General features: G+C 43.4%; 1 protein-coding gene across 3 annotated transcripts in view; it reads right to left on the reverse strand.

Moving 5' to 3' along the window:
- BCL2L13 (BCL2 like 13) overlaps positions 1–25390 on the reverse strand; it is a 69487-nt gene extending 44097 nt beyond the window's left edge. Inside the window, exons 1-4 of one of the 3 annotated variants that reach the window (XM_077468855.1) lie at positions 25254–25342; positions 10678–10808; positions 9792–9918; positions 4798–4955 (exon numbers count right to left, since the gene is read on the reverse strand). In XM_077468855.1, coding sequence (XP_077324981.1) covers positions 4798–4918 — 121 coding nt within the window. In that variant the 5' untranslated portion in view covers positions 4919–4955; positions 9792–9918; positions 10678–10808; positions 25254–25342. Of the gene's footprint in view, positions 1–4797; positions 4956–9791; positions 9919–10677; positions 10809–25253 lie in introns of all 3 variants that reach the window. The other 2 variants (XM_077468854.1, XM_077468853.1) reach the window with 2 other exon arrangements.
- Between the last annotated feature and the right edge of the window lie 834 nt (positions 25391–26224).

Consider the following 26224-nt stretch of genomic DNA (forward strand, 5'->3'; position numbering starts at 1 on the left):
CCCGACAACCTGTCAGACAGAATTAGAAGCCAAGCGGAAAACACGGGCGAGAGCAGAAGCCTCTGCCGTGCCATGCAGAGTGACGCTCACTAGTTACTGGGCAGGCCTAAATATCCACAAAACCAGCCAGAGACGCTGGGCGGAGCTGCAGCTGTGCACGCGTCGCTTACACAACCTAACATTTTACAGTAACGCCTTGTCAGCGTGGGCCACAAGAGACCTTAATCGAAATGAAAAAAAAACAAAACAAAAAAAAACAAACAGTGGATGGAACAGGACTGAAACTGATCCAATGTGGTATAAAATGAGGCATAAAATGGAAGTGAAGGAATGCACATACTGTATGCTTTAGAATGAAAACATTCAAAGTTAAATGTTCTGTAAGAAAAAAAAAAAAAAAATGTTCTTGCTCCTAATTGTGTCCCCTAAGCTAAAGGGCAGCTTTATGCTGAAGAGCGTGCATAGACAAAATTGGGTCAGGAGTGGTGCTGGATCCCAATGACATTTAGATTCCTAAAACACTAGCAGCCATTATGGGTCTCAGACAAACCAGCACGGACCAAGTCTTCAGAAACTGGTGTCCTTTTTACCCACTAGGGAGCCTTGGCTAAAACTGGAACTGTAAAATAAAAGAAGAAAAAAAGTGGGGTGGAGCAGAAGAAAAATGAATCGGTGAAGTTGGTAGCCAACGTGTTTGAAGGGTTTCCAAAGCACTCTTCTTCAAGGCTTTGGATAAAGACAGTTCCTGACAGATTCTGAGGCTGGGTTCACACTTGCTGCGGCTCACAGCATGGGGTCCGATGCATCCCTGTACACCAATTCAGGTGCGAATCATGTCTGAATTTGGACCTGAAACTGAGCCAAAGATGTACAGGAGCCTTTTGCAATCCGGACTGTGGCCATCCCAGAGGTGTGTGAACTGGCTCCATTGCAAGACAGGCACATTGCATTAGTGTGAACCCTGCCTAAGCCTATTGACTTGATGAAACATGTTACAGAGAATCCAGCTGGAGTTTATATGGTCTATCTAGATTAATACTCTGTGGGGTGCCAAGTTGTTTTATAATCAAGATGCTGACAATGTGCAGAGGTAGTTTGGGGCAGTTTGTGTCACATGCCAGATCACCCCAAGCCCATAGCTAATCCAGGACTGGCATTGTGGGTGGCTCAGTTTACCATGTATGTAGAAGACACTTTTATCCCTATTCACAGGTGTGACTTGTCATGCGACTTTGGGCATCAAAGTTGCAGCTCATTCTTAAAAAATAAAATAAATAAATAGGTGGATTTAAAGTCGCAGAAACTTTGAAAAAGTGCTGCACTACTTTGGTGGGACTTTTGATGCGAGAGTGTAAGGCCGGATGAAAGTCACACTCAAAGTTCCACTAGCGTGAATAGAGCCTAAAACAAAAAGTAGATAAAAATTACCAATGTTACTTTGTATTTCTATTTCTGGTCTGTATACATTTTATTAACACTGTGTGAGATGGTCCATTTTTTTGACAGTAGAAGTTTCTACATTTATGCAGCAACTCCCAGCTGACATTTTGACAGCATGAAATTGGCAGCAAGTGCTTGCAGGAGGGGATGGGGCGTAAGAATAGGGCTTATTGATGGAGGTTTTTCAGCATTTGCAGAACATTTGGTGATCACAACTGGTTACGAGCAAAACCTGTTAGATGGAGGATGCTAGGATTAGCTTGCTAATACCACGTACACATGACCGGTTTTTCCATCAGAATAAACTGACGGATTTTCCAACGGAGTTCCGCTGAAATGGACTTGCCTACACACGATAACACCAAAGTCCAATTGTTTAGAATGCAATGACGTAAAACACATACGACGGGACTAGAAAAAGGAAGTTCAATGGCCAGTAGCTGCAATTGCGTTCTTTTTGGTCCGTCGGAACAGCATACAGATAAACGGTTTTCCCGATTTAAATCTTTCCGAAGGAATCAATTTCTAACATGTTCTATTTCTAGGTCCGTCAGAAAAAAAAAAAAAATTCCGCTGAAGCCCACACACGATCGGAATATCCGATTAAATTATTCCGTCAGACTTTTTCTGCCGGAAAGTCCGACCGCGTGTACACGGCATTAGAGTAAAAAGTTTTACAGCCCTTCAGTGACACACTGGTCTCCACTTTTATTTTTTTGGACATGCGCTAAATATTGTATATGTAACTAGGTTGGAGAGAGCCAAGGAGCTGTGCTGGGAGTGACCTAAGGCAGATCAGTGCATTTTTGTGCATTGTGTTGCATGTTAACAAATTACGCAAGGGCAGCTTATTTATTTGAATAGGCTGCTTATGCATCACAATGAACCTTAACCCCTTGGTGCCTGTTCCCGTCAGCCATTTAAAGGCTTTGGAATGGCAGGAGGTCAGGCTTGGTGGCTTGTGACTGCTGTGATTGGCGATCACATGACCCAAAAAAGCTTTCCGTGAGCTGCCAGTCACTGTGTCGGTAGCGCACTCTAGGGATGCTATCGCACGCAAATATACAGGCGCTTAGAGCCAATGTCCAGCTGCCGAGAGGCTGCATATTCACGTGTAGTGTTAAACTCGGAACCAAAAAAAAAATGACCATATTGCATGACCATATTGCCCTATCACCAAGTTCTCACCTGGTGATATGGCCAATAACACATCTACTCTATTAAAGTGCCTACACTCTGGATGAAAGAGTAACAGACACACCTTTGGAAAGCAGCATTGTTAATCTGGAGTGAGGGAAGTGTAATGCCGCGTACACACGATCAAACAAGCAGGTGGAAAAGTCCGGCAAACTGAAGTCCGCCGGACAATCCCCCCGTGTGTAGCCTCCGGCATACTTTTTTGACCCGAAAGTACGGTGGACTTAGAAAGTAGTTTTGCACTCTAATCTTCCCGCCGGACTCGCATTTCGGCGGACAATCCGGCCGTGTGTGTGCCAGTCCACCGTACTTTTGAAATGAGCTGACTTTTCCCGCCAAGAGAAAAGTCCGCTCATTTCGAGCGGGTCTCCAGGTAGGCGGGGCCCACGAAGGAGACGTCGCTGGCCCCGCCACCTGGTATGGACTTAAAGGGGAACCCCAACTCCAAAAAAAAACGGCGTGGGGGTCCCCCCAGGTCCACATCAGACCCTTGTCCGAGCACGCTACCCGGCCGGCCAGGAAAGGGGGGGGGGGACAAGCGAGCGGGCCCCCCCTCCTGAGCTGTACCAGGCCGCGTGCCCTCAACATGGGGGGTGCCTTGGGGAAGGGGGGGCCGCGCGGCCCCCCACCCCAAAGCACCTTGTCCCCATGTCGATGAGGACAAGGGCCTCTTCCCGACAACCCTGGCCGTTGGTTGTCGGGGTCTGCGGGCGGGGGGCTTATCGGAATCCGGGAGCCCCCTTTAATAAGGGGGCCCCCGGATACCGGCCCCCCACCCTATGTGAATGAGTATGGGGTACAATGTACCCCTACCCATTCACCTGTAAAACAAAAAAAACACAACACACAAGATAAAATAGTTTATTGCACAGCTTCGGGGGTCTTCTCGCCGGACTCCTCCGCTATCTTCTTCTAGCTCTTTTGCTAGCGGAGGAGCCCGGCTTTCTTCCTCGCCACGGCCTCTTCTTCCGACTTCGGGGGTCTTGTCCCCCTCTTCGGTTCTTCTCGCTCGTCCCCCCCTTTCCTGGCCGGCCGGGTAGCGTGCTCGGACAAGGGTCTGATGTGGACCTGGGGGGACCCCCACGCCGATTTTTTTTTGGTGTTGGGGTCCCCCTTTAAGTCCATACCAGGTGGCGGGGCCAGTGACGTCTCCTTCGCGGGCCCCGCCTACCTGGAGACACGCTCGAAATGAGCGGACTTTCCTCCGCATGTGTGGGCGAGTCCGTTCATTTCAAAAGTAGGGCGGATAGTACGGCGGACTTAGTACGCCGTATTAGTCCGCTGAAAAAGTGCTGTGTGTGGGCAAGTAGCTCGTTCGGAAAGTCCGACGGACAGTCTGGCGGGAAGTCCGCCACACTAAGTCCGTCTGATAGTCTGCTACGTGTGTGTACGCGACATAGGATGCACCAACACATTGAAGCCAAACTTTAGCTAATAATTTTTAAGCAGTTTCAGCAACGTTTTTTTTTCTTTTGAGATAAAGGTTTTACATAAATAAAAGCATTGTAAGCACCCCTGTCAGTGGTGAATGGTTTGTATAAGCCTTCTAACTGCTGCGAATTAAACATACAGATACACATATTATAATATATTATATATACATACACACATACACAAAGAATAAAAACACAACAAAGAACTTAAAAAAAAAATATATATATATATAATTAAACAATTCATATTTCCTGCATCACAAAGTGCTATTGGCCAACCGCATAGTTTAAAATGGACCTGCACCACAATGCATGGTAGTGTGCTATAACACAGGTGTGTGCTGGCTTAGAGGGTTGAGGTGCCACTGATAAGGCACCACGTTACAGTAGGTGTGTTGCAGTGTGTTTTACCGTGGCTCAGATGTCTCACCAGTCTATACCAATTTTCAGAACAAATATAGGCAGCATGCTGTAAGATTTTTGTCCTCCATGTAGAGCAGGGGGCCTCAAAGTGGCAGCCCTCTCCAGCTTCTGCGGAACTACAAGTCCCATCATGCCCCTGCCTGACGGATGCTTGTAACTGTCAGCCTTGCAATACCTCATGGGACTTGTAGTTGTTTTGCAACTGCTGGAGAGCCACCAGTTCGAGACTCCTAATGTAGAGCATGCTGGGACCAGCAGTTATACAGACCCCAATGAGTCACAGCTTACAATGTCATCTACTTACCAGCTCTAGTTGTGTGGGGTACTTCCCTCGTACCCTCTTGTGAGGTGAACCCCAGGTAGCCAAGCACAACATACTTTGTTTCATAATGGAATCCAACAGGCACTGAGGATGCTGACGCCATGAGCTTGGAGAGAGAGGTATGCGGGAGAGCAGAGGTCCTGCATGGGAACACAAAGGGAATTTTCAAACAGCTGTTATTTAATTTATTTATTTCAGGTACTTATATAGCACCGTCAATTTACACAGCGCTTTACATATACATTGTGCATTCACATCAGTCCCTACCCTTGTTACATTCTCCTTAAAGTAAAAGTTGGATGCAAGTTTCACATTTTACACCGGTCAAGTTATATTCCTATATTCTATTGCACATCGACCTGGAAAGGCTCATGGCAAGTTTCAGCACGAAGTGAAAATTTTACAGCAGTTACCCCTGCAGCAAAATTAGACACATGCCAGCTAAAACCAAAAATAAAAAACGCATACGGGAGCTTCACTGTAAACTAATTTTTTTTTATATTAATTCAGTGGTTAAAAAAAAATTATATATATATATATATATATATATATATATATATATATACACACACACACATAATATTATATATATATATATATATATATATATATATATATATATATATATATATATATATATATATATATATATATATATATATATATATATATATATATATATATATATATATACATATACACACACACACACACACACACACACATACATATATACGTATACACATATACACACATTCAGAATAGCATACTACAAACTAAATATTCCATACAATAACAGTTCTGCGAGAAATGCATAGTCATGGACCAGAAGACTGTAAAGAGGTATAGATCGCTGTCACATGAGTAGTACACACAATAGCAGGGAAGTGTATTGATTAATGCAGAAAGTTTGGCATTTTAAGTGGTTGTAAACCCTTACAAACCACTTTGACCTACAGGTAAGCCTAGATTAAGGCTTACCTGTAGGTCCAATAAATATCTCCCAAACCTATACGGTTTAGGAGATATTTGCCCGGAGGACGGCACCGCTGTCTATGGCGCATGCGCCATAGACAGCGGCGTGCAGGCGCACTGTGCGTGGCATCCTCGATAACGAAGATGCCGCGCGTCTCGGCTCCCGTGCGCATGCGCGGGAGTGACGTCATCGCGGCTTCGCCGAATGACAGCGGCGGAGCTGCGAGACCCACCGAGAAGATAGATGCAGCGGACTACAGGGGACAGCGGTGACTTCGCTGGCTCCTGTGTCAGGTAAGTGACACATAATGGGCGATGCATAGTAGTCCATTATGCTTTGCCTTTGCAGGGAATGAAAGAGGAAGTAAACTCATCAGGGTTTACTTCCTCTTTAAGTGATCCTCCTAAGTTACGGAAAACAGTTGGAGAGGGACTGGGGCCCCGGATTGACTCTGGTCTGATAAATGCATGCATCACACCAAAACCTCACCCCAGCCGCTTTGCACATCTTTAATAAATTAGGATAGCCAATAAAGTACATCACTTCAACTCCTACACCCTTTCCAAAACTAAAATAAAAAAAATCTGTCCTCCAAGGACAATGAACCATCAGCAAGACTTCAGGTAATACAGCTTCTTTTATTATTCAGAAATATTTTCCATTATCATCTACTCTGTTCAGTTGTCAGTGTTCCTCTTTATAATTACTGGACAGCAAGTCACATGTGCTGGAAAACATTAACTTCATTTACTCTGATCCTCTATAGTCATTTAAACACCGTCAACATCCTTTTACCTTGTGCTGGGAAATTGCCTCCAATTCTTCTTTACAATAAAGCCTTGCTTTCTCCTACCAGAGCCAGGCCAAAGTGGCACCTGCCTTGGGCACAGTGAAGAGGGGGTGCAGCTGATGTGGCTGCATTTCTTGCCTCGGCTTTGCACAGCCAAGTCGCGCTCAGTGCAATACTGATAGCTCAGTCTACACAGTACAAATTACAAAGTGGGATTTGCATTCTCCTGATTAGTTGTGCACCGAAATGAAGACATTTTGGTGTCGAAACTGAAAATTCAGGATGTACTTGGCTGAAACCAAAATGGACCATTTTGAAATATATATATTTTTATAAATAATTGTATTATATTCTATATTGTAATTAATATCATGAATTTAAATGAATATGAATTTGATTGCCATTATCGGCACCTTTGAGGTTTGCTGCATTTTTTGTGCATATTTTATCAGAAAAAAAATAAACAAACACACCTTCCTTTTGAAATGCATTGGAAATGCTGAAAGAACGCATCAAAAATACACCTATGTTGCGTTTTTGAGGCATTCCCTTTGAAATGCATTGAAAACGCAGCGAGAATGCGTCAAAAATGCACCCGTGTCACATTTTTGATGCATCAAATGACCTATGAAAAATACACTATAAGCAAGGTAAAGGTGTGGGTGTTTTCAACAGCCATTCTCAGCACTTTGTTTTCTTTCAGAATAACGCTGAAAACCCTATTTTCGGTTAATAACTTTCGGCGGCTGAAATGTTAGTGCAGCACTACTCCTGCTAAACAGAGCACAGGGCCCAGCTGTCATAGAACTTCAATGATTACACAGGGAGAGCAACATTCTCCTGATAAACAGAACACATCGCCTGGCTGTCATGGAACGCCGATGATTACACAGGGAGTAGTTAGTAAAAGTAGCACACGATACACATAGGCACACTTCTAATCCTTTGATCACCCTAGATCTTAACACCTTCCCAGCCAATATCATTAGTACAGTGACAGTGTATATATCACTGGATTTAGTTTCCACCCAGCATCAGATTGCCCATCGCAGTCCCTTTATTGGGTGCCATTCATTTTTAATGTAATGTAGTTTTGCTGCGATTATCACGGGGCAAACCGCAATGTGTGAAGCTTGTGCCCCAAAAAGGAGCAGGGGCTCATAAAATCCTACTAAAATGAAGGAAAAGGGATCTGAATCTGGTATGGGTGACGGACACAACATTACACTGAAAGTCTGCCCTATCTGAATTTGTTTCACGTTGACATCCTCACCAGAGGTGCCAGAGAACCTTGTCCCAGCACTGTCCCCTACACACCAGCCAACAGTGGAGATCAGGAGCGCACTATTAAAATGAGGGAAAAAGGCCTCTGGTATGGGCGACAGACACAACATTGCACTGGCAGTCTGTCCTATCTAAATGAGTTCCATACAAGCTCCCCTAGGCCAGTAATTGACATTCCAGAAAATGGGATGTCAACCCCAGGACAATTTTTTAGAGCCAACAGTCAGCTCTCTTGTGATAGCAATTGGGGTGGCTAACTAGCCACTGGATTGCTATTACAAGCCGTACTTCCCACCACCTTCAGCGACTTACTCTGGCTCTCCATTCCCAAAGGGAGACACAAGCAAGCCGTACTTCCCACCACTTCTGTGGCTTACTCTGGCTCTCTGTTCCCACTGGGAGACCCAAGCAACCAGCCAACACGTCTGTTGGTTAGTAGTCTTTGATCAGGTCTCCACTATGGTAACCTTAAAGCAATGACATGACATCACTTTGGGGGGTTACCCAGATGTCAATGGCTCCATTTTTTCAAAAGTATTCTTAAATACACAGATCTTGGTGTTTTGAATGCTTTTAAGGGAAGAACAGGGAGTTGAGGTCTTATCTACCCCAGATCCCTCCATAAAGAGTACCTGTCATGTGCCTTTTGCTGTCACAAAGGATGTTTACATTCCTTATGACAGCAACGTAAGCGTTTAAGGAAAAAAAAATTCACCACACTAGTGTGCAGAGACAACCGCGTGCGTCGGTCCCGCATGCACACAATCCGTGATTGTCCCACGTCAGGTGTTGCTGCAGACATCAGACCATGGGCAGTAATTTCAGCACCAGTGGTCCAAAGTGGTAACCTGTAAAGGCTTTTAAAGTGTTGCCTATGGATAGTAAAATGGCGTGTGCAATTTTAAAGTGTCACATGTCTGGTATCTATTTACTTAGCGTAACATCATCCTTTACAGTTACGTATTGTGTTTTTTTTTGCTTTCATAAAAGTTAATTTGTTCCAAAAAAATTGCCACTGCGCAAATACTTTGCGACATAAAAAAAAAAATTGTAAAACCCACCAATTTGTTCTCTAGGGCCTCTTTAAAAAAAAAAACACAAAAAATAACATATGTTTGAGTTCTAAGTATATTTTTTTGCAAAAAAGAAAAAAAAAAAACACAACAGGTTGCTACATGAAAACAGAAAGTGTCATCAGGAGGCCCGTCCAAAGCAGTGATGTCAGTGCAAATAGACATAAGGTGGCTGAAAATGATAGGAGATTAGTAGCACTGAGACAAAAAAATAAATAAAATAAAAAAAAAAAAGGTGAAAAACAGGATTTTATAAAAAATAAAAACCTGCCAATGGTTTATGACAAACGGAACAAAAAACGTCATCTTGTTCAGGTTTACATCCGCTTTTTGTTTCCTTCACAGTGACTGAGATTCACAGAATTTCCAAGGTGACCTGTTGCACCACCCAGACGAGGAGCTGAGATGTGACACCGTCACTCCCCTCTCAATGGCAGAAGGGAAAATCGTTCACCTTCCTCTGTCTCAGCAAACCCCACAGAGGACACGACCTTCAGTGACTAGCGGAGCCGGTCTCAGGTTTAATTATGGTCCGAAACATTTATAGACCAACGCGCTAAGCCACTGGAGACACCACCACACTGTACGCACACTGGGGCTAATAAAAATCTGAAACAGAACATAAGTCTCAGCTGTCATTTTTCTAGTGCAGGCTAATTCATGGAAGAAAAGAGCTGATTGGTTGCTGAGAGCAACAAGGAAGCATTTCTTTCTCGCTTCTATACATTGGTCTGCATTTTTCCCTCTCTTAAGCCATTAGAGCTAAAGCAGCATGCCAACAAAAAACAACAAGATAAAACCAAATAGCTCATATAAAGATAAATGAACAAAAACTTTTTGCAGAAATATTCACCTTCAACATAGAAATTTACCCTGCAGTACCCTGTTTCAGCCACTAGATGACCTCAGCTTGATGGCCAGCATCATTCAACCCACTTCTTCTGAACCCAGGTTGATCTGGATCTGCACCCTGCCTGTGACTGGACAGTAAAAGGAAAAGCAGCACAGTGAGGAGTTAATTTCTGTCACTCTCTCCTATCAACATGCTTCTTGTCAGCACAAACTGATTGGCTTGTTGTGTTACTTCTTTCTCTCCCAGTCCAGTTCTGCTGTACAAGGACTGCAAGAGGCAGACCAGGGAACTTTGGCTCATGCACATAGGATGTTTTTACAGTCCCTTTTAGGGGCTTCTGCCATTTTTTTTTTTTTTTTTTTACTGCCTCTGAAATCTCCTCCAGGTTAGCCTATGTGTCTGTGCCCACAAACGTTCAGAGGAGTTTGGAGGTATAAGCGTTTAGGGCCAGAAAAAAAAAAAAAAAAAAAAAAAAATGTAAAAAACCCAAAATGCCCACAGAAGGCTTTTAATCTTAAAGAGGACCTTTTTTCAACTTTCCATCCATTAGATCTTGGATAAACATTTTTTTTTCTGCCAGTAGATACCGTATACAGCCCACTTCCTACATACTACTACATAGGATTACCACATTATCAACTTGCGCGATTACAACTGATTCAAAACACGGCGGCAAGGCTGATAACAGGAAAAAAAAACCTGGGAATCCATCTCTCCTTTGCTGAGGAGCTTACATTGGCTAACCGTAAAAAAAAAAAAAAAAAAAAAAAAAAAAAAAAAAAAAAAAAAAAAAATCGCATCACGTTCAAGACCCTTTGCCTCACCCACAAATGCGTGCATAGAGAAGCTCCACAATACCTAATGGAGAAAATAAAGCATTACACACCAAACCGCAGTCTTCGATCAGCCAACAAAAACCTCCTCCTCGTGCCCAAAGCCCGGTATAAATCCAAGGGGGATCGGAGATTCGCTGTCCAAGGGCCTCGGCTATGGAATGCTCTACCAATCAACATCCGCCTGGAAGAAAATCACCTGGCTTTTAGAAAAAAAATTAATACCTTCCTCTTTTAGCAGATGATCAAAGCTCGCCACAGCGCCTAGAGGCGATTCAGTTCGCATTGTGCGCTATACAAGTATCTCATTCATTCACTTCCTGTTTCTTCTCTGGTCATTAGCCTATTCTTATGACATCATGCACAGCTCTCTCTCTCACTCCGAGTTTGCCAGGAAGTGAGGAGGGGATGAGTCATAAGAGGGTCAATCAAAGCTGCAGAGCTGGGGCTGTGCCTCTGTAAATCCAGAAAGTGAACAAGCAGCAGCTTCAGCTGCCCAGTTAAAATGGCTGCAGCTAGACTTATTGGAGGGATATTTCTGCAGCATATTTGGCAAGTACAGAATCGCAGTATATAAAATAATATGCAGAGTGGTTGGAGGGAAGCTTCAGAATGACAAAGATGTTTTTATTACAAATTATGTGAGCAGACTGCAGTTCCTCTTTAATGCTTTAGAATGCATGAAGGTAAAATAACCTTCTGACTTTACAACCACTTTAGCCCCAGAAGGATTTGCCCCCTTCCTGACCAGGCCATTTTTTGCAATACGGCACTGTGCCAATTTAACCAACAATTGTGCAGTAGTGCGACGTTCTACCCAAACAAAATTTATGTCCTTTTTTCCCCACAAATAGATTTTTATGGTATCTGATCACCTCTGCGGTTAATTTTTTATTTTTAAACAAAAAGGAGTGACAATTGAAGAAAAAAAACACAATATTTTGTACTTTTTGCTATAATAAATATCCCCGAAAATTAAAAAACAAAAAACAAAAAAAAAATGTATTCTTCTACATTTTGTATCTTTTCTATCTGCCTGGAGTTCAGCTATAAAAAAAAAAAAAAAAAAAAATGATTATTTGTTCCCTTTTGGTCTATTAAATACACAGCTGAAAATATTTTTTATATCTGTTCGATAATTGCAAAAAAAATACCCGTTGGTCCTGCCAGGAATTTTGCAAGCTGAGAACTTCCTGTGCTGCATTCTTTATTCGTTACATTATTCCTAGCTATCTCTGTGAACTACAAACACTCCCCTTACGGAAGAGGAGGTACCAATGGTGCTCCTCCCTAGGTACAGTGCAGTGAGTGAGTGTTGTCACTCTAGGACAGGAAGCGTGTTACTGGTAGGATCACCGGGTGAGAAAAAAAAAAGACAGAAAAAAATGGAAACTAATGCAGCCATCACATCTAAAACGTTGGTAAACTGAAATATCTGACATTTTCATTTTTTGGTTTTAGAAACACTATATTTTTGTATAACTTCTCCCAAGAGCCAGCCCACTGCTAATTGAGGGTTCTTGTGGGGAGTACTGAGGCAGGGTGCTGTGATGTATTCAGGGAATCTATGTACAGCACCCTGCCAGTTCCTCCAACCAGCCAATATCTGCCTGTATTGCACAGAGAAGTATAGAGACCCAGTGATGTCACAGAGCCCAAAATGAAATATGTAATGAAAAGGGAAATTATTTCATTAGCATGTTGATTGGGAGGACAAAGACAACAAAATATAAACAGATTAAAAGTGACTGTCATTTTTGACACCTGAGCCGAGCCGCAGCTTCCTGTGTCCATCCAGACACGGAGCCGTGGCCCGGCCCTGCAGCCTCTCTCTTCTCATTGGCTAACTGACTGAATGACAACAGCGGGCGGCAATGGCACCATGCTGCTGTCTCAGCCAGTGAGGAGGGGACTCCCAGCCAGCCTAGTGTCTTGTGCAACATTGATGGATCTCGACGGGGATCAGGTAAGTATTAGGGGGGATGCTACACACAGAAGACTTTATCTTAACCACCCCCATCAAACCATTCTCTTCAGCTATTACCTTTTGTATCACCACCCTTTAGAATGTAAGCTCTACGAGCAGGGCCCTCCTGTACCTTCTGTATTGAACTGTACTGTAATTGTGTTGTGTACCCCCCCCCCCCGTCCCCCCCCATACATTGTAAAGCGATGCGTAAACTATTGGCGCTATATAAATCGTGAATAATAATAAAAGCATAGAATGCATTAAGAAAAAATAAAAAAAATAACCTTCTGCCTTTACAACCCCTTTAAACTTCGGGTAATCCTTACCTTCATCCCAACATCTAAACCCTAAAGTGAAATGCCCCTTTTAATTTATTTTTTAGGTTTAAATAGGCGTTAGAACCAGTGTTGTACTTGCCTGTGTCCTCGCTGGGCAGATTTTCCCTCACTTCCTGCCCCAGTGACCACAGAGGAAGTGATCAGAACTTCAACCAGAGAAAAAAAAAAAATTGAGTAGCCTTCCTCACTAATCAGAGGTGGTTTTGCTTCTGTGTGACCTTGTGGAGAGATTTGCCCCTCATTTCCCATCTCCGATTGGCTCCAGACAATTACATGAAAGAAAACACCACTTTGCTTAATAATGAACTCTTTATTAAGTTGTGAAATATTTATATTGGCTGAACTGAAAATTAATGTGAAAGGTCTCCTTATTCTGTGATATTGCAGCCTTGATGGGAAGCTAAAATGTAGCTCATGGGTGGGAACGGGAGGTACCTAGGTGAATCTTGCTCTGTGTGGTTAGAACCACTAGTGCTCCACTTAGTGAGACCACAGAGCTCTGGGTGAACGTCCCCCGTGTGATCATAAGCACGCTAAACTTCCGTTCACACTATGAACCGCAACATATTCCTGTACAATTCACATGCGATTCAGTGCGGTGCCAACTAAGCCCATTCATTTTGAATGGCCTCCAAATCGCACGCCATTGCACCAAAATTGTGCATGAACCAATTTTTAAACCACACTGCACCAGGTTGTATGGTACCTTTGTACCATGCAATCTGGTGCAGACAAACACACTGCATTGTTGTTAAGATTACACTGACAACCACTGTAGAGAGTAACGGCAGTTCAATTATATATGCGGTGGGGGTAAAACGCAGGTTTCCCAGACCGCATTAGTGCGAAACTAGGCTAAAGGGTGGCCATACACTATACAATCACCTTTAGATTTACCAAAATGTATTTAATAGAAGGACACATTGAGTTGATTTAAGAAAACTGGCAAGTGCATAATTTAGTGCAGCTCTGCATAGAAACCAATCAGCTTCCAGTTTTTTTGTCAAAGCTTAAAGGAGTTGTAAAGGCAGAAGGTTTTTTATCTTATTCCATGCATTAAGATAAATAAACCTTGTGTGTGTAGAAGCCCCCAGCACCCCCTAATTACCCATCTGAGCCCCTTATCTATCCAGCGATGTCCACGATCCCCTCAGCCATCCAAGACACTCTTCCTGATTGGCTGAGACAGAGGAGCAGTGCCATTGGCTCCTGCGGCCGTGAATAAAAGTCAGTCAAATCAGGGGAGGGGAGTGGGACAAGGTCCAACTCCATGTCTGAATGGATACAAGGAGCTCTGACTCAGTTTCGGTGACCCCTGTAGCAAGCTTCTGGATGAGAGCCACTCAAAGGAGGGAGGGGCTAGGAGCAGCAAAGAGGGACCCGAGAAGAGGAGGAGCCAGGCTGCTCTGTGCAAAACCAACCAACAGAGGAGTAAGTATAACATGTTGTTTGTTGTTTTTTTTTTTGGTTTTTTTTTTTTAAACAAGCCTTTAAACGCACTTTAAAGGTTTAGTTCACCTTTGGGAACATGTACCATGTCCCCACTCTGTTGCGTTTAGTGACAGCAAGTGGGGGATCTTGCATTCGCTGCCACCAATTTAAAAAAAAAAAGCTGGCGTGCGGGCTCTGTGCACCCATCCGCGTTACTTAAGGAGTTCTGCGAATGGCAAACTACAAATAGGGACAGCCTTTGCGGCTATCGACTTGAAGTTCTCAATGAACTACCAGGGAGCTGTTGAGCGCTGATTCTTCCTGTCATTGTGTAATTGCTTGCCTGTATGACAGGGGTGTCAAACTCAAATTTTATTGCGTGCCGCACCAGCATTATGGTTGTCCTCAAAGGACTGGTTGTATATGTAAGGCTAGATGACCAGAGCACCCCACCCCCTCTTACGTCAGATGTTAAGAGCAGAGCCAGGAGGGACGGCCACTCTGGGCACTGTGGTATCGTCTGAAGTGGGCAGATGCCACAAGGAGCATCAGCGGAGGGAATTTGTGTTGGAAGGGGAAATATTGGGGGGGGGGGGGGGGTAGCATGGTGTAAGTATTGTTTTAGGAGGGGATATTTTTTTTTTGTGGGGGGGGGGGGTGCTAAGAGTTGGGATTCAGAGGATTTGTGCTAGGTGTGAATTTTTTTTTTGGGGGGGGGGGGGGGGGGCAAAGATTTGTGCTGGAAGGGTGGGATTTCAGCAAAGGGGGGGGGGGTCAATTTGCTGACACACAATGCTCATAATGTACATGATATAAGCCGATTGACTACCATGCAGAGCTAACCCAAATTTTACACTCTCCAGTTTTCATAAATCAACTCCACCTCCACCTAATCTATCCAATCAATCTGTATCCAATCTAGCAGGTCCGTGTTCTACATGAGGGAAGATTCAGATTAAAGGGCAATGGGAGTTGCAGTGACACATACTACAGACTTGCAGGCCAAAACGTGCTGCACCTTCCATATGGTATGGTTACATACAGCTTACCAGAGCACATACATTGCTTTACCACCCTGTCCTTACATTTACAAGGTTTACCGTTGTAAGAATAAGCATTCATTTTTTTCCCTTTACAGCAGCCGATAGCAAAACAAAAAAAACAAAAAAAAGAAAATACAGCACAACCACAAATTGTCTGTACTAGGCAATCAATAAGATTATTTTATTATGCTCTATAAGTATTGAACGGATCTTCCATCACTCATGATGCTGTGTTGAATTGCAGTACCGTGGATAAGTGGCGATAAAGAGAATACGCTGTGTAATGCTGTATATTCTCAGCTTTATTCAATTCTGAAATTCTGCTTATTCACTTAACTCCTTTGCCTGAACTGAGTCATGCTCAACGGAACAGAGACTGGCTCTGGAACAAGCCCAGAGTAGTGGATTCCTAGGTAGAGGTACAATAAGTAGCTAAGCCATTGTTTTACCATTTAGTTCCATATCTGAAAGGGCAGGAGGGCGTGAACGGCGCTACGGGGCAGGAGGGCGTGAACGGCGCTACGGGGCAGGAGGGCGTGAACGGCGCTACGGGGCAGGAGGGCGTGAACGGCGCTACGGGGCAGGAGGGCGTGAACGGCGCTACGGGGCAGGAGGGCGTGAACGGCGCTACGGGGCAGGAGGGCGTGAACAAGGCTACAGGACAGGAGGGCGTGAACGGCACTACGGGGCAGGAGGGCGTGAACAAGGCTACAGGACAAGTCACCTTAAAGCCGAACTCCTGGATAAGAAAATATTGTCTAGATACCAGAGTCTTGCGTGTCTCTTACTAAAATCTTGGTGTGCTTTGTGTATTCCTTCCAGATCTGTAATAAAGACCAGTTACTGCTGCTCTCTCCTTGTACAAGGCGACTGGTTTTGTTTCCACCCCTTGCTGTAGTTTCTGCAGGCAGCTTGTAGTGGGTGGAGCCTGCTTGGCCCCGCCTACATCTCTGCTCTCCACACAGACTATGTACAGCACTGTGATGATGTCACTGCTACTTTCACAAGGTAATATCTGGCTTCACAACGGCATAATAACGAACACAAAGTAAATATACATCCTATCTGGCTATTGATTTATTTTGATAACATTTTCTTTTGTGGCTGGAATTCACCTTAAAAGCCTTACAGTCCCTTCTTACAATAACCGTCAACCGTGCAAGCTCAGCAACAGTTACTACAAGGCACCCCTGGCCATACTATAGATGGGAAAGCAATCTGTAGTCATACGGTTCCCCAACTACCAAGAAACAGGATTGGTGGAAGTTAACCTTTGTGTCTGGAATGGGAGCGGTTCTATAAAAGTAACAGCATTGGGCATAGAAAGCAAACAGGCCGAGCAGAAAATGTTTTAAATCAAACTGGACAGTGCATTTAGCTTCTGTCTGCAGAAAAAGAGCAGCAGGGGATTAGCGTAGAATAATAGGGCCCCATTTCACCCGCCACGCCTGCCTATTACACTGAGCATCTGAGACATAGCAGGCTGCGGAGAAAGGAAACCAATTCAAACACGGTTGTATCACTGGCTTATCTGCTACATAGTGGGGCAGCACAATGAAAAAGAACGCTTGTTACTTATCAAATTCCTTTCACTGGAAATAAAGAATTCTGAAGGAACTACAGAGAACTGTAGACACATGGAACCCTGTGACAATAAGCTTATTTAGGAGTCTTTTAAATTCCACAACACAAAACACCCCCATGAAATCCAGTCAGACAGGCTCTTCTTAAAATATAGCTGGCCGTACACTAGGAAATTTTCTTACAAACGTTCATACAAAAAAAAAAAAAAAAAAACTCATCAGTACGTTTGATAATGCCAACAGGGACTTGACAAATGTCATTCAAAACTACCTCGATTTCATTTAACATTGGATTTTGATAAGTATGGAATTTCCTGAATGAGAACAACATGTGCTGCTAGAAATTTGTTCAAGAAGAATTTTCCATTCTGTCCCTTTGAATTTTCCTCTTCACTACAGTCTAAAACAAATGTCAGTTTTACCCCATTAACCATACCATAGAAAAGTGAACTAAACTTCCAAAAATGTAATTTTTCGAGCAAATTCTACAAGTGTACGGTCAGCTTAAAGTATAACCAAAAAGGCAAAAACAGGTCCCATACATACACATATATATATATATATATATATATATATATATATATATATATATATATATATATATATATATATATATATATATATATATATATATATATATATATATATATATATATATATATATATATACACACACACACACACACATACATATATTTTAGGGTTACAAACACTTTAATAAATAGAATTTTGCATCTATGAATGTTTTCTGTATCCAGCTGGACATACCCACGGACATTGGGCACAAAAAAACAAAAAAGTAAAGAATAATTAAGAAACCTGTCTATACAAAGAAAGCAGAAAAGTAATAAACTGCATTTAAAAACTTGATGATTTTCCTAATACTCATATCATGGTAGGAAAAAAAAAATGAAAAAATAAAAAAATTATGCAGACAACCAATGACTGGTAGACTGCAATATATTACATTTTTGTTCTTGGGTTTAGATATTTTGGGGCAGGTTTATGAATCGAACATTTACCAGCCATTCACAGAAGGGAAGTCTTTCAGATGCATGTATTTTACAGGACAGTGATTGATTCACCACCAGTGAACACAAATGTACCCCTTAAAGCGGTTGTATAGTCTTTTTTTTTACTTTTACCTACAGGTAAGCCTATAATAAGGCTTACCTGTAGGTAGGGCTGCAACTAACGATTATTTTCATAATTGATTAGTTGGCCGATTATTGTTTTGATTAATCGATTAACAACCTTAAAAAAAAAAAAAAGTGGGTCAAATTGACGTTCATTTTCAACCACAGTGACAGGAAAATTTGGAAATAGAAAACTTCAGTGTATGTGGTTTACGTTTAGAAATTACATTGATTTTAAAAACAGAATGTTAAAAACAAGTGAAAATTTCAAACAAAATTCTTTCATTCAGAGAATGTACAAAGATTTTTCGTCTGAATATTCTCATCTGAAAATTGATCTGTGTGACCAACACAAGGCTCGGTACACACCTATGCAGTTTACTTTTGATCTGTTTCGGCGGTGCTTTTTGATTTTTGCGCACGTGATTTTACGGCAATTTGCATTTTTTTGGGCAGATTAAAAAACACAAATTGCTGCAAAAACTCATTACATGCTTTTCTGCAGCTTCCCCATTGAAGTATATTGAACCAATAAGGCTGGATTCACACCTATGCATTTTTAGTGCATTTTGCAGATTTGCACTACAGAAAGTGTTCCATAGGAAACCAAACCATGTTAAATGGACTGTAGTGTAAATCTGCAAAATGCAAATAGTACTTAAAATGCATAGGTGTGAATCCAGTCTTAGGCACCATTTTGCGTTAAAAGTCCCTGACCCTTTCAGATGTGAACTTGTCCCATAGGAAACCATGTAAATGAACTGTAGTGCATTTCTGCAAAAAGCATCATAAAACACATAGATGTGAACCAGGTCTAAGACTTTTAGTAACATAATGGGGTTAAAAAAAAACTAAAATTAGCCCTTTATAGTAGAAAAAAGCAGATAATCACTACTGTAAGGGGTTCATTTTTGTACTGTAGAACAGTGAAAGTAATATTTACAGTAGTGATTATTTGCTCTTTTTGTACTCTAAAGGGCTAATTTTAGTTTTTTAACCCCATTATGTTACTGGGCGATTAATCGATTATGAAAATTGTAATCGATTAATTTCATAATCGATTAATCGATTAGTTGTTTCAGCCCTACCTGTAGGTAAAAGAAATATCTCCCAAACCTGTACGGTTTAGGAGATATTCCCCTTGCATGCGCACAGGGGATTCTCGGCTGAAAGCCTGGCAGACACCGGACCCTGCCGGAAAAAGAAATCTCCCGCGTGCGTGCACGGGAGTGACGATATCGCTGCTCCGGCCACTCACATCGCCGGAGCCGCGATATCCGGAAGGCACGCCGAGGGACTATGTCAGCTCCCTCGGCGTGTATCAGGTGAGATGTCGGGCCTTGTTCTAAGGTAAGCATTTCATAATGAGCTAGTATGCGGTGCATACTAGCTCATTATGCCTTTTCCCTTACAGGTCTGAAAAAAAAAAAAAATAATAATTCAGCGGGTTTACTCCCGCCTTAAAGTTTATGGGTTAAAGCAGAACGCCGCTGGTTTTTGTTTAAAACTTTATTTTAATGTACTCCTTCCTTTTTTTGCAACTTTAAAACACTATTATTTATTTATTTTTGGAGAAGGGATGCCTTTTGGAGAGAACAGTCTGCACTTCTGCAATTCTTGCCTAGGCAATATTAACCACTTCAATACAGGGCACTTAAACACCTTCCTGCCCAGACCAATTTTGAGCTTTCAGCGCTGTCGCAATTTGAATGACAATTGCGCGGTCATGCTACACTGTACCCAAATGAAATTTTTATCATTTTTTTTCCCACATATAGAGCTTTCTTTTGGTGGTATTTGATCACCTCTACGGTTTGTATTTTTTGCGCTACAAATAAAAAAATACCGAAAATTTTGAAAAAAAAAAAATGTTTTTTTTTGTTTCAGTTTCAAAACTTTGTAAATAAGTACGTTTTCTCCTTCACTGATGGGCACTGATGGGGCTACACTGATGGGCACTGATAAGGCGGCACTGATGGGCACCAATGTGGCACCAATGAAGTGGCACTGATAGGCGGCACTGATGGGCGACACGGACGGACACTGATAGGTGGCACAAATTGGCACTGATAGCTGGCACGGGTGGGCGGCATCGGTGTCATACTATAGTAATGGATGCCAATCAGTGCCAAACAATGCATGCCAATCAGTGATGCCCATTGTGGGCACTGATTGGCATCCATTATGGGCACTGATTGGCACCCATTGTGCTGACTGGCATCCCTGGTGGTCTAGGGAGGATTATGACCTTTATTACCTTTTCCCTGGTGGTCTGGTGGCGTCCCTGGTGGTCCAGTGTGGGCATCCTCGGGGGGGGGCTGTGCTGATAATCGATCAGCACAGACCCCCCCCTGTCAGAGGAGCAGCCGATCGGCTCTCCTCTACTCGCGTCTGACAGACGCGAGTGAGGGAAAGCCGATCACCGGCTCTTCCCATTTACACTGTGATCAGCCGTGATTGGACACGGCTGATCACATGGTAAAGAGTCTCCGTCGGAGACTCTTTACCGAGATCGTAGTTGCCGGGTGTCAGACTGACACCCCGCAACAACGATCGCCGCGATGCGCGCCCCCGGGGGCGCGCAGCGGCTCATAATCCTGATCACGTCATATGACGTCCGGTCAGGATTATGAAACCACTTTGCCGCCGTCAATTGCCTATAGGGCGGGCGGCAAGTGGTTAAAATGCTTTCCAGGGGAGGTAAAGATTCTCTTTAAGGCTGGGTTCACACTAGTGCGTTTTTCTCCACATCCAATTCGCATGAGATTGTGAGAGTTTCTCTATGGAGCCGGTTGACACATCTCCAGGGGGCAGCTGCGGAACGGATCGCACAGAGGTCCTGTGCGTCTCTGGCTCCATTTCAGGTCCAAATTTAGGCGAAAACAGAGAATAGGGATGTACTGGACCCCTGCAGTGAGCTGCTCCATGCTTCAGTGCGAATAAAGCCTTAGCCTTTCATGTGAAAAATGTGAAGAGTTCCCTTTCATCACTTTGTGTGCTATTATTATTATAATACAGGATTTATATAGCGCCTACAGTTTACGCAGCACTTTTTTTTTTTTTTTGAAAATATTTTTTATTGAGTTTTAGACAGACAAACAAACATTCAACGAAGAACAGTGACATGCCACAGTATTATGGTTAGACCCACGCAGGGGCCATCAAGCGATTCCAACAGTATAAATTGACAACTGTAGCACATCCACAACAACAACAACTAACTTAGTGCTAGGTTGGCTCCCACTCCATATAAACAACTTAGGACCAAATTTGCAAGGGACACCAGAAGAAGTGAACTAGACTCATAATAGTGGCTACACTAAATAATATAAGACAGTGAAGTGGAGCAATACCAGGGACCCACCCCAACCACACTCCCATCCTCCCTCAGATTTACGCAGCACTTTACAACATTAGGGCAGACAGTACAATTCAATACAGGGTGGAATCAGAGAGCCCTGTTCCTTAGAGCTTACAATCTATGAGCTATAAAATTTATTAAAGGATGATACAGTACTAAATGTTTTATTTCTTTTCATTTTTTCAGCACTCTCAAAAACCCTTGCTGACTGCTCCAGAAGCACATTGCCAATCTTCAGAAAAGAACACATGGCTCATAGCGGTGGACTGATTAGTACAGGATAAAGGAGGTGATCAGACTGATGTGGAATTGACTGGGAATAGTCTAGCAGTTGCTGTACTTTTTCCAGTCTGCCTACCTGTGATCTGCAATCTGTCCAGCCATGAGCTATTGTAATGCTAAAAGCCTGTATTCTCCAGCCGCAAGTTCACCGTCAGAAATCCCAATTTTAACTGGGAGAATTCAAACCTGAACTCTGGGCTAAATGGAAAAACTTTCCATGAAAGAAATTACTGCTATTATAAGGACACCAAACACATTATTTGGTTACCGTACAACGCAGACCCTGACAGACAGGACTACAACTCCCATCAATCCTTCCTTTTATCTGGGAACATGGATTGTCAGGACATTGGGGTTGATTTACTAAAGGCAAATCCACTGTGCACTACAATTGCACTTGGAAGTGCAGTCATAGATCTGAGGGGGAAGATCTGCCGATTTCTATGATCCAATCGTGTACAGGCAAAAATGCTGATTTTTATTTGCCTTGCATGTCCCCCTCAGATCTTCAGTGACTGCACTTCCAAGTGGATTTATCTTTAGTAAATAAACCCCATTATCTACTCACCTCTGTTCCTAAGCATGCTAGAGGCCTGAATGGTATACTGATCTAAAGTACAGGGTTCTTCAGTTGAAAATCAGAAATGAATTACATCTCGTCTATTAGGTGCATCATAACAACTGCCATGTTTATATTGCTGCTGATCTCCTTCAGCAATTTGCAGCCACTTCCTGTCTATATGTGCTCCTTCCAGTATCAGCTGTACATCCTTGCTACCAAATTCCAAAGTGTGTCTGCACAGCCACTTGTCTCCACCAGGGGCACTTGTGACAGGGCGACGATACAGCAGCACAATTGGAAGACAGGTGTCACCTTAGAACAGGAAGTGCCTGAGCTAAGGCAGTCATGGCAGGATCACCAGGGATTAATTTAATGAATGCTGCAGATGACTTCTGACATGAACCTGTAAGAGATTATATTAGATTTCAAGGATTGGATTTACACCTACTTTACCATCTCCCTGCTCTGTGGGTCTGGCTCAGGCTGTGCAGACAGTGAAACTGCTCTGTCCACGTCCCCATGATTACTGGCCATTTCCTTATCTAACACAAGCTCTGTTTTTGCCAATTACAATGTTGTAACAAGTCAAAGAAATAACAGTTTATATAAAAGCATAGTGTCAGTGTGTGTATACAGTATATATAAAGCACACACACTGAATCTGTATTAGAGGAGCAATTAGGGAGTGGATGAAGCATGACAAAGCAGGATCTCCCTTTAATTAACCTTCGCTCCTTCTGACATTACAGGCCAGGCTGATAACACAGAGCAATGACTGCTCTGCACTAGGCAGATCACTGTGCAGGAGAGATATTTATTATCAGCTCAGGGATACCAGCAGACTTACAGAAATGTATATGGAGGGGGAGGGGACATGGCATGTACAGACTGACAGCAATGTATATGAAGGAAAGGGGGGGGGATGGGAGATGGCATGTACAGACAGGTTTAAAAAGGACCATACACCTCAAAGTAATACTTCAGTATCTGATGGATTCTGGAGGGTTTGATCCCTTGCAAGTCTCTTATCTGTCAGATTCTATTTGTGAGATCTCTGCACTGAACTCCCTGGTCTGCACAGCTGCTGTGCCTATTGTAGTGTTCCCACCATCTCTATGCCAACTTCCCAGCTCTGCACACCCGCTGTGTACACTGAGGGGTCCCCACTATCCATGCTGGATGAAATGGAGCCTAGGAGCACAGTGACAACATTAGAGAGGTCACATGATCCACCATCAGGCCTTGCTGAAAATGTGCTTTCCCTCCAGTAGGGGGCAGATTTTACATTGAAGCTTGTTATGGCAGGAGAGATGGGCGTAGACAGAGGACCATTGTCCTGACCTTCCACCCAAGGGCAATGCTGGGGGGTAGATCACTACTGGAGATCAAAGTGTCCCTCCTGTAGGGCAGCCTTTGTTAGAGGAGGTAGGATGACACTGTTCCCTCAATCTCTCCACTAGGGGGCAGACGCTACCAGAGTACTATAGATCTGGTCAGTTTTATTATAAGGGTAGAGGTGTGTGTGGTTTGTACTTCCACTAGGGGGCAAACACTACCAGAGTACTATAGATACGGTCAGTTGTATTATATGGGAAGAGATGTGTGTGTGTTTGCACTTCCACTAGGGGGCAAACACTACCAGAGTACTATAGATATGGACAGTTGTATTATATATGGGAAGAGGGGTATGTGGTCTGTACTTCCACTAGGGGGCAAACACTACCAGAGTACTATATCTCTTCGGAGAAGCCTTCCCTGCCTCCATCTAACAACTGTTCTTTCATTTACTTCATCAGCTCATCCCCCACAGTTATTACCCTTTCGTATCACTTGACCCGCTCTGCTAGACTGTTAGCTCTAAGGAGCAGGGCTCTCGGACTCCTCCTGTATTAAATTGTACTGTTTGACCTACTGTTGTGAAATGCTGAGCAAACTGTCAGTGCTATATAAATTCTGTATAATAGGTCTGGTAAGTTTTATTATATGGGAAAAGGGGTAAGTGGCTTGTACCTCCACTAGGGGGCAGACACTACCAGAGTACTATAGATCTGGTCAGTTTTATTATATGGGAAGAGGGGCAATTGGTTTGTACCTCCACTAGGGGGCAGATGTTGGGTGGTAGCACTATATTGGGTTAAATAGTCTGGTTCTTTCCACAGGGGAATACACAGGACAGGAAGAAAACAAATGGCACAGAACCTCTGGTAGCAGGTAAGCGTTCACATTATTTCATCTGGAAGGAAAAGATATGGGGTAGGTAGTCCCCTGTAAAGGAGTAGTGAGTACTGGGGGAGGAGGGGGGGTAAGGTTGCCCCCCTTTTTTGGAGAAGTGAGAAAAGGTTAGTATTTGGAGGTGGGTGGGTAGGAAGTCCCCTGTATAGAAGTAGTAAGCACATTGGAGGGGTTAGGTGGTCCCATGTATAGGAGAGGTGAGGGTTAGGTAGTCCATTATGTAGGAGAGGTGAGTACTCTGGAGGTGGAGGGGGAAGGTGCTCCCAGTCCCCAGAACAAGGAGAGTACCCTGGTTGGGGTAGGTGACCGCAAGTAAAGGAGAATTGAGTACCCTGGGGTTGAGGGGTAGGTGATCCCCACTGTATGGAGGAGGGGGGTAGCTGGTCATCTCTATAAGACAGATAATTACTCTTGCAGGTAAAAGGATAAGTGATCATTGCTATACAAGAGGCAAGTGCTCGCTGGGGAATTTGACTCCTTGCAATGTCCTTTGCCTCCTCTAGGGGGCAGATTTTAAAAGGGGAAGCAATATGTTAATGAGGTGGGTGTATCCTCCCCGGGGCAGTTGTTCTACAGAGGGACAGATGTCACTTTGGAAGCGAGGTGACAAAATACAGACGGCTCCCTTGGAGGAATACCATACCCAATCTCCTCCACCCCGGGACAGACCCCCGGGCCCCCGCCCCGCTCACCTGTGGCCGCAGCTCGGGCTGAGCGGTCCCTCCTGTCCCGGCTCCGCTCTACACAGGAGCCGCAGCCATGATGGGGGGCGGAGCTGTCAGAGGCGACGTGCGAGGGCGACCGCTGGAGCTCAAAAACCACGCCCATTACCGCCGGAGAGTTAAGGAGAAGGCCAATCACACGAGGCATGACACGACATAGGCGGTGCCAATGGAGGGCAAGATCAAAAACATATGAGCGGAGCCTGAGATCAGAACGAGGCTTGGAACGCAAAGCTGACCGCTGTGGGTTGGTCTGTTTTGCAGGAGGCGGGGTCCTGCCGGTTGAGTGGGCGTGTCTTGTTAAAGGGACACAACGTCCTCTGACACTGAGTCACCTTTGAGTGAACTACAGTATAGAGAGAATTTATACCATTATACAGAATATATCTCTTTTTATAGAGAATATTCATCATTTTACAGTAGATCTCCCTGTGTACAATATATAGAGAATATATATCATTATACAGAATATCTCCCTGAGTATAGAGAATATACAATAGATATAAAAAGTCTACAAACCCCTGTTAGAATCTCAGGTTTCTGTGATGGAAAAACTGTGACAAAGATAAATCATTTCAGAACTTTTTCCACCTTTAATGTGGCCTATAAACTGTACAACTCAGTTGAAAAACAAACTGAAATCTTTTAGGGTGGGAGTAAAAATAAAAAATAAAATAATGTGGTTGCATAAGTGTGCACACCCTCTTATAACTGGGGATGTAGCTGTGTTCCAAATCAAGCAATCACATTCAAACTCATCTTAAATAGGAGTCAGTACAGACCTGACATCATTTAAAGTGTCTCTGATTAACTCCAAATAAAGTTCAGCTGTTCTAGTAGGTCTTTCCTGACATTTTCTTAGTCGCATCCTACAGCAAAAGCCATTGTCTTCCAAAGCATCAGAGGGATCTCATTGTTAAAAGGTATTAGTCAGGACAAGG

Source organism: Lithobates pipiens, unplaced genomic scaffold (assembly GCF_037356315.1).
Source record: "Lithobates pipiens isolate NorthernLeopardFrog02 unplaced genomic scaffold, aLitPip1_a1.2 Scaffold_8, whole genome shotgun sequence".
Classification (NCBI taxonomy): Eukaryota; Metazoa; Chordata; class Amphibia; order Anura; family Ranidae; genus Lithobates; species Lithobates pipiens.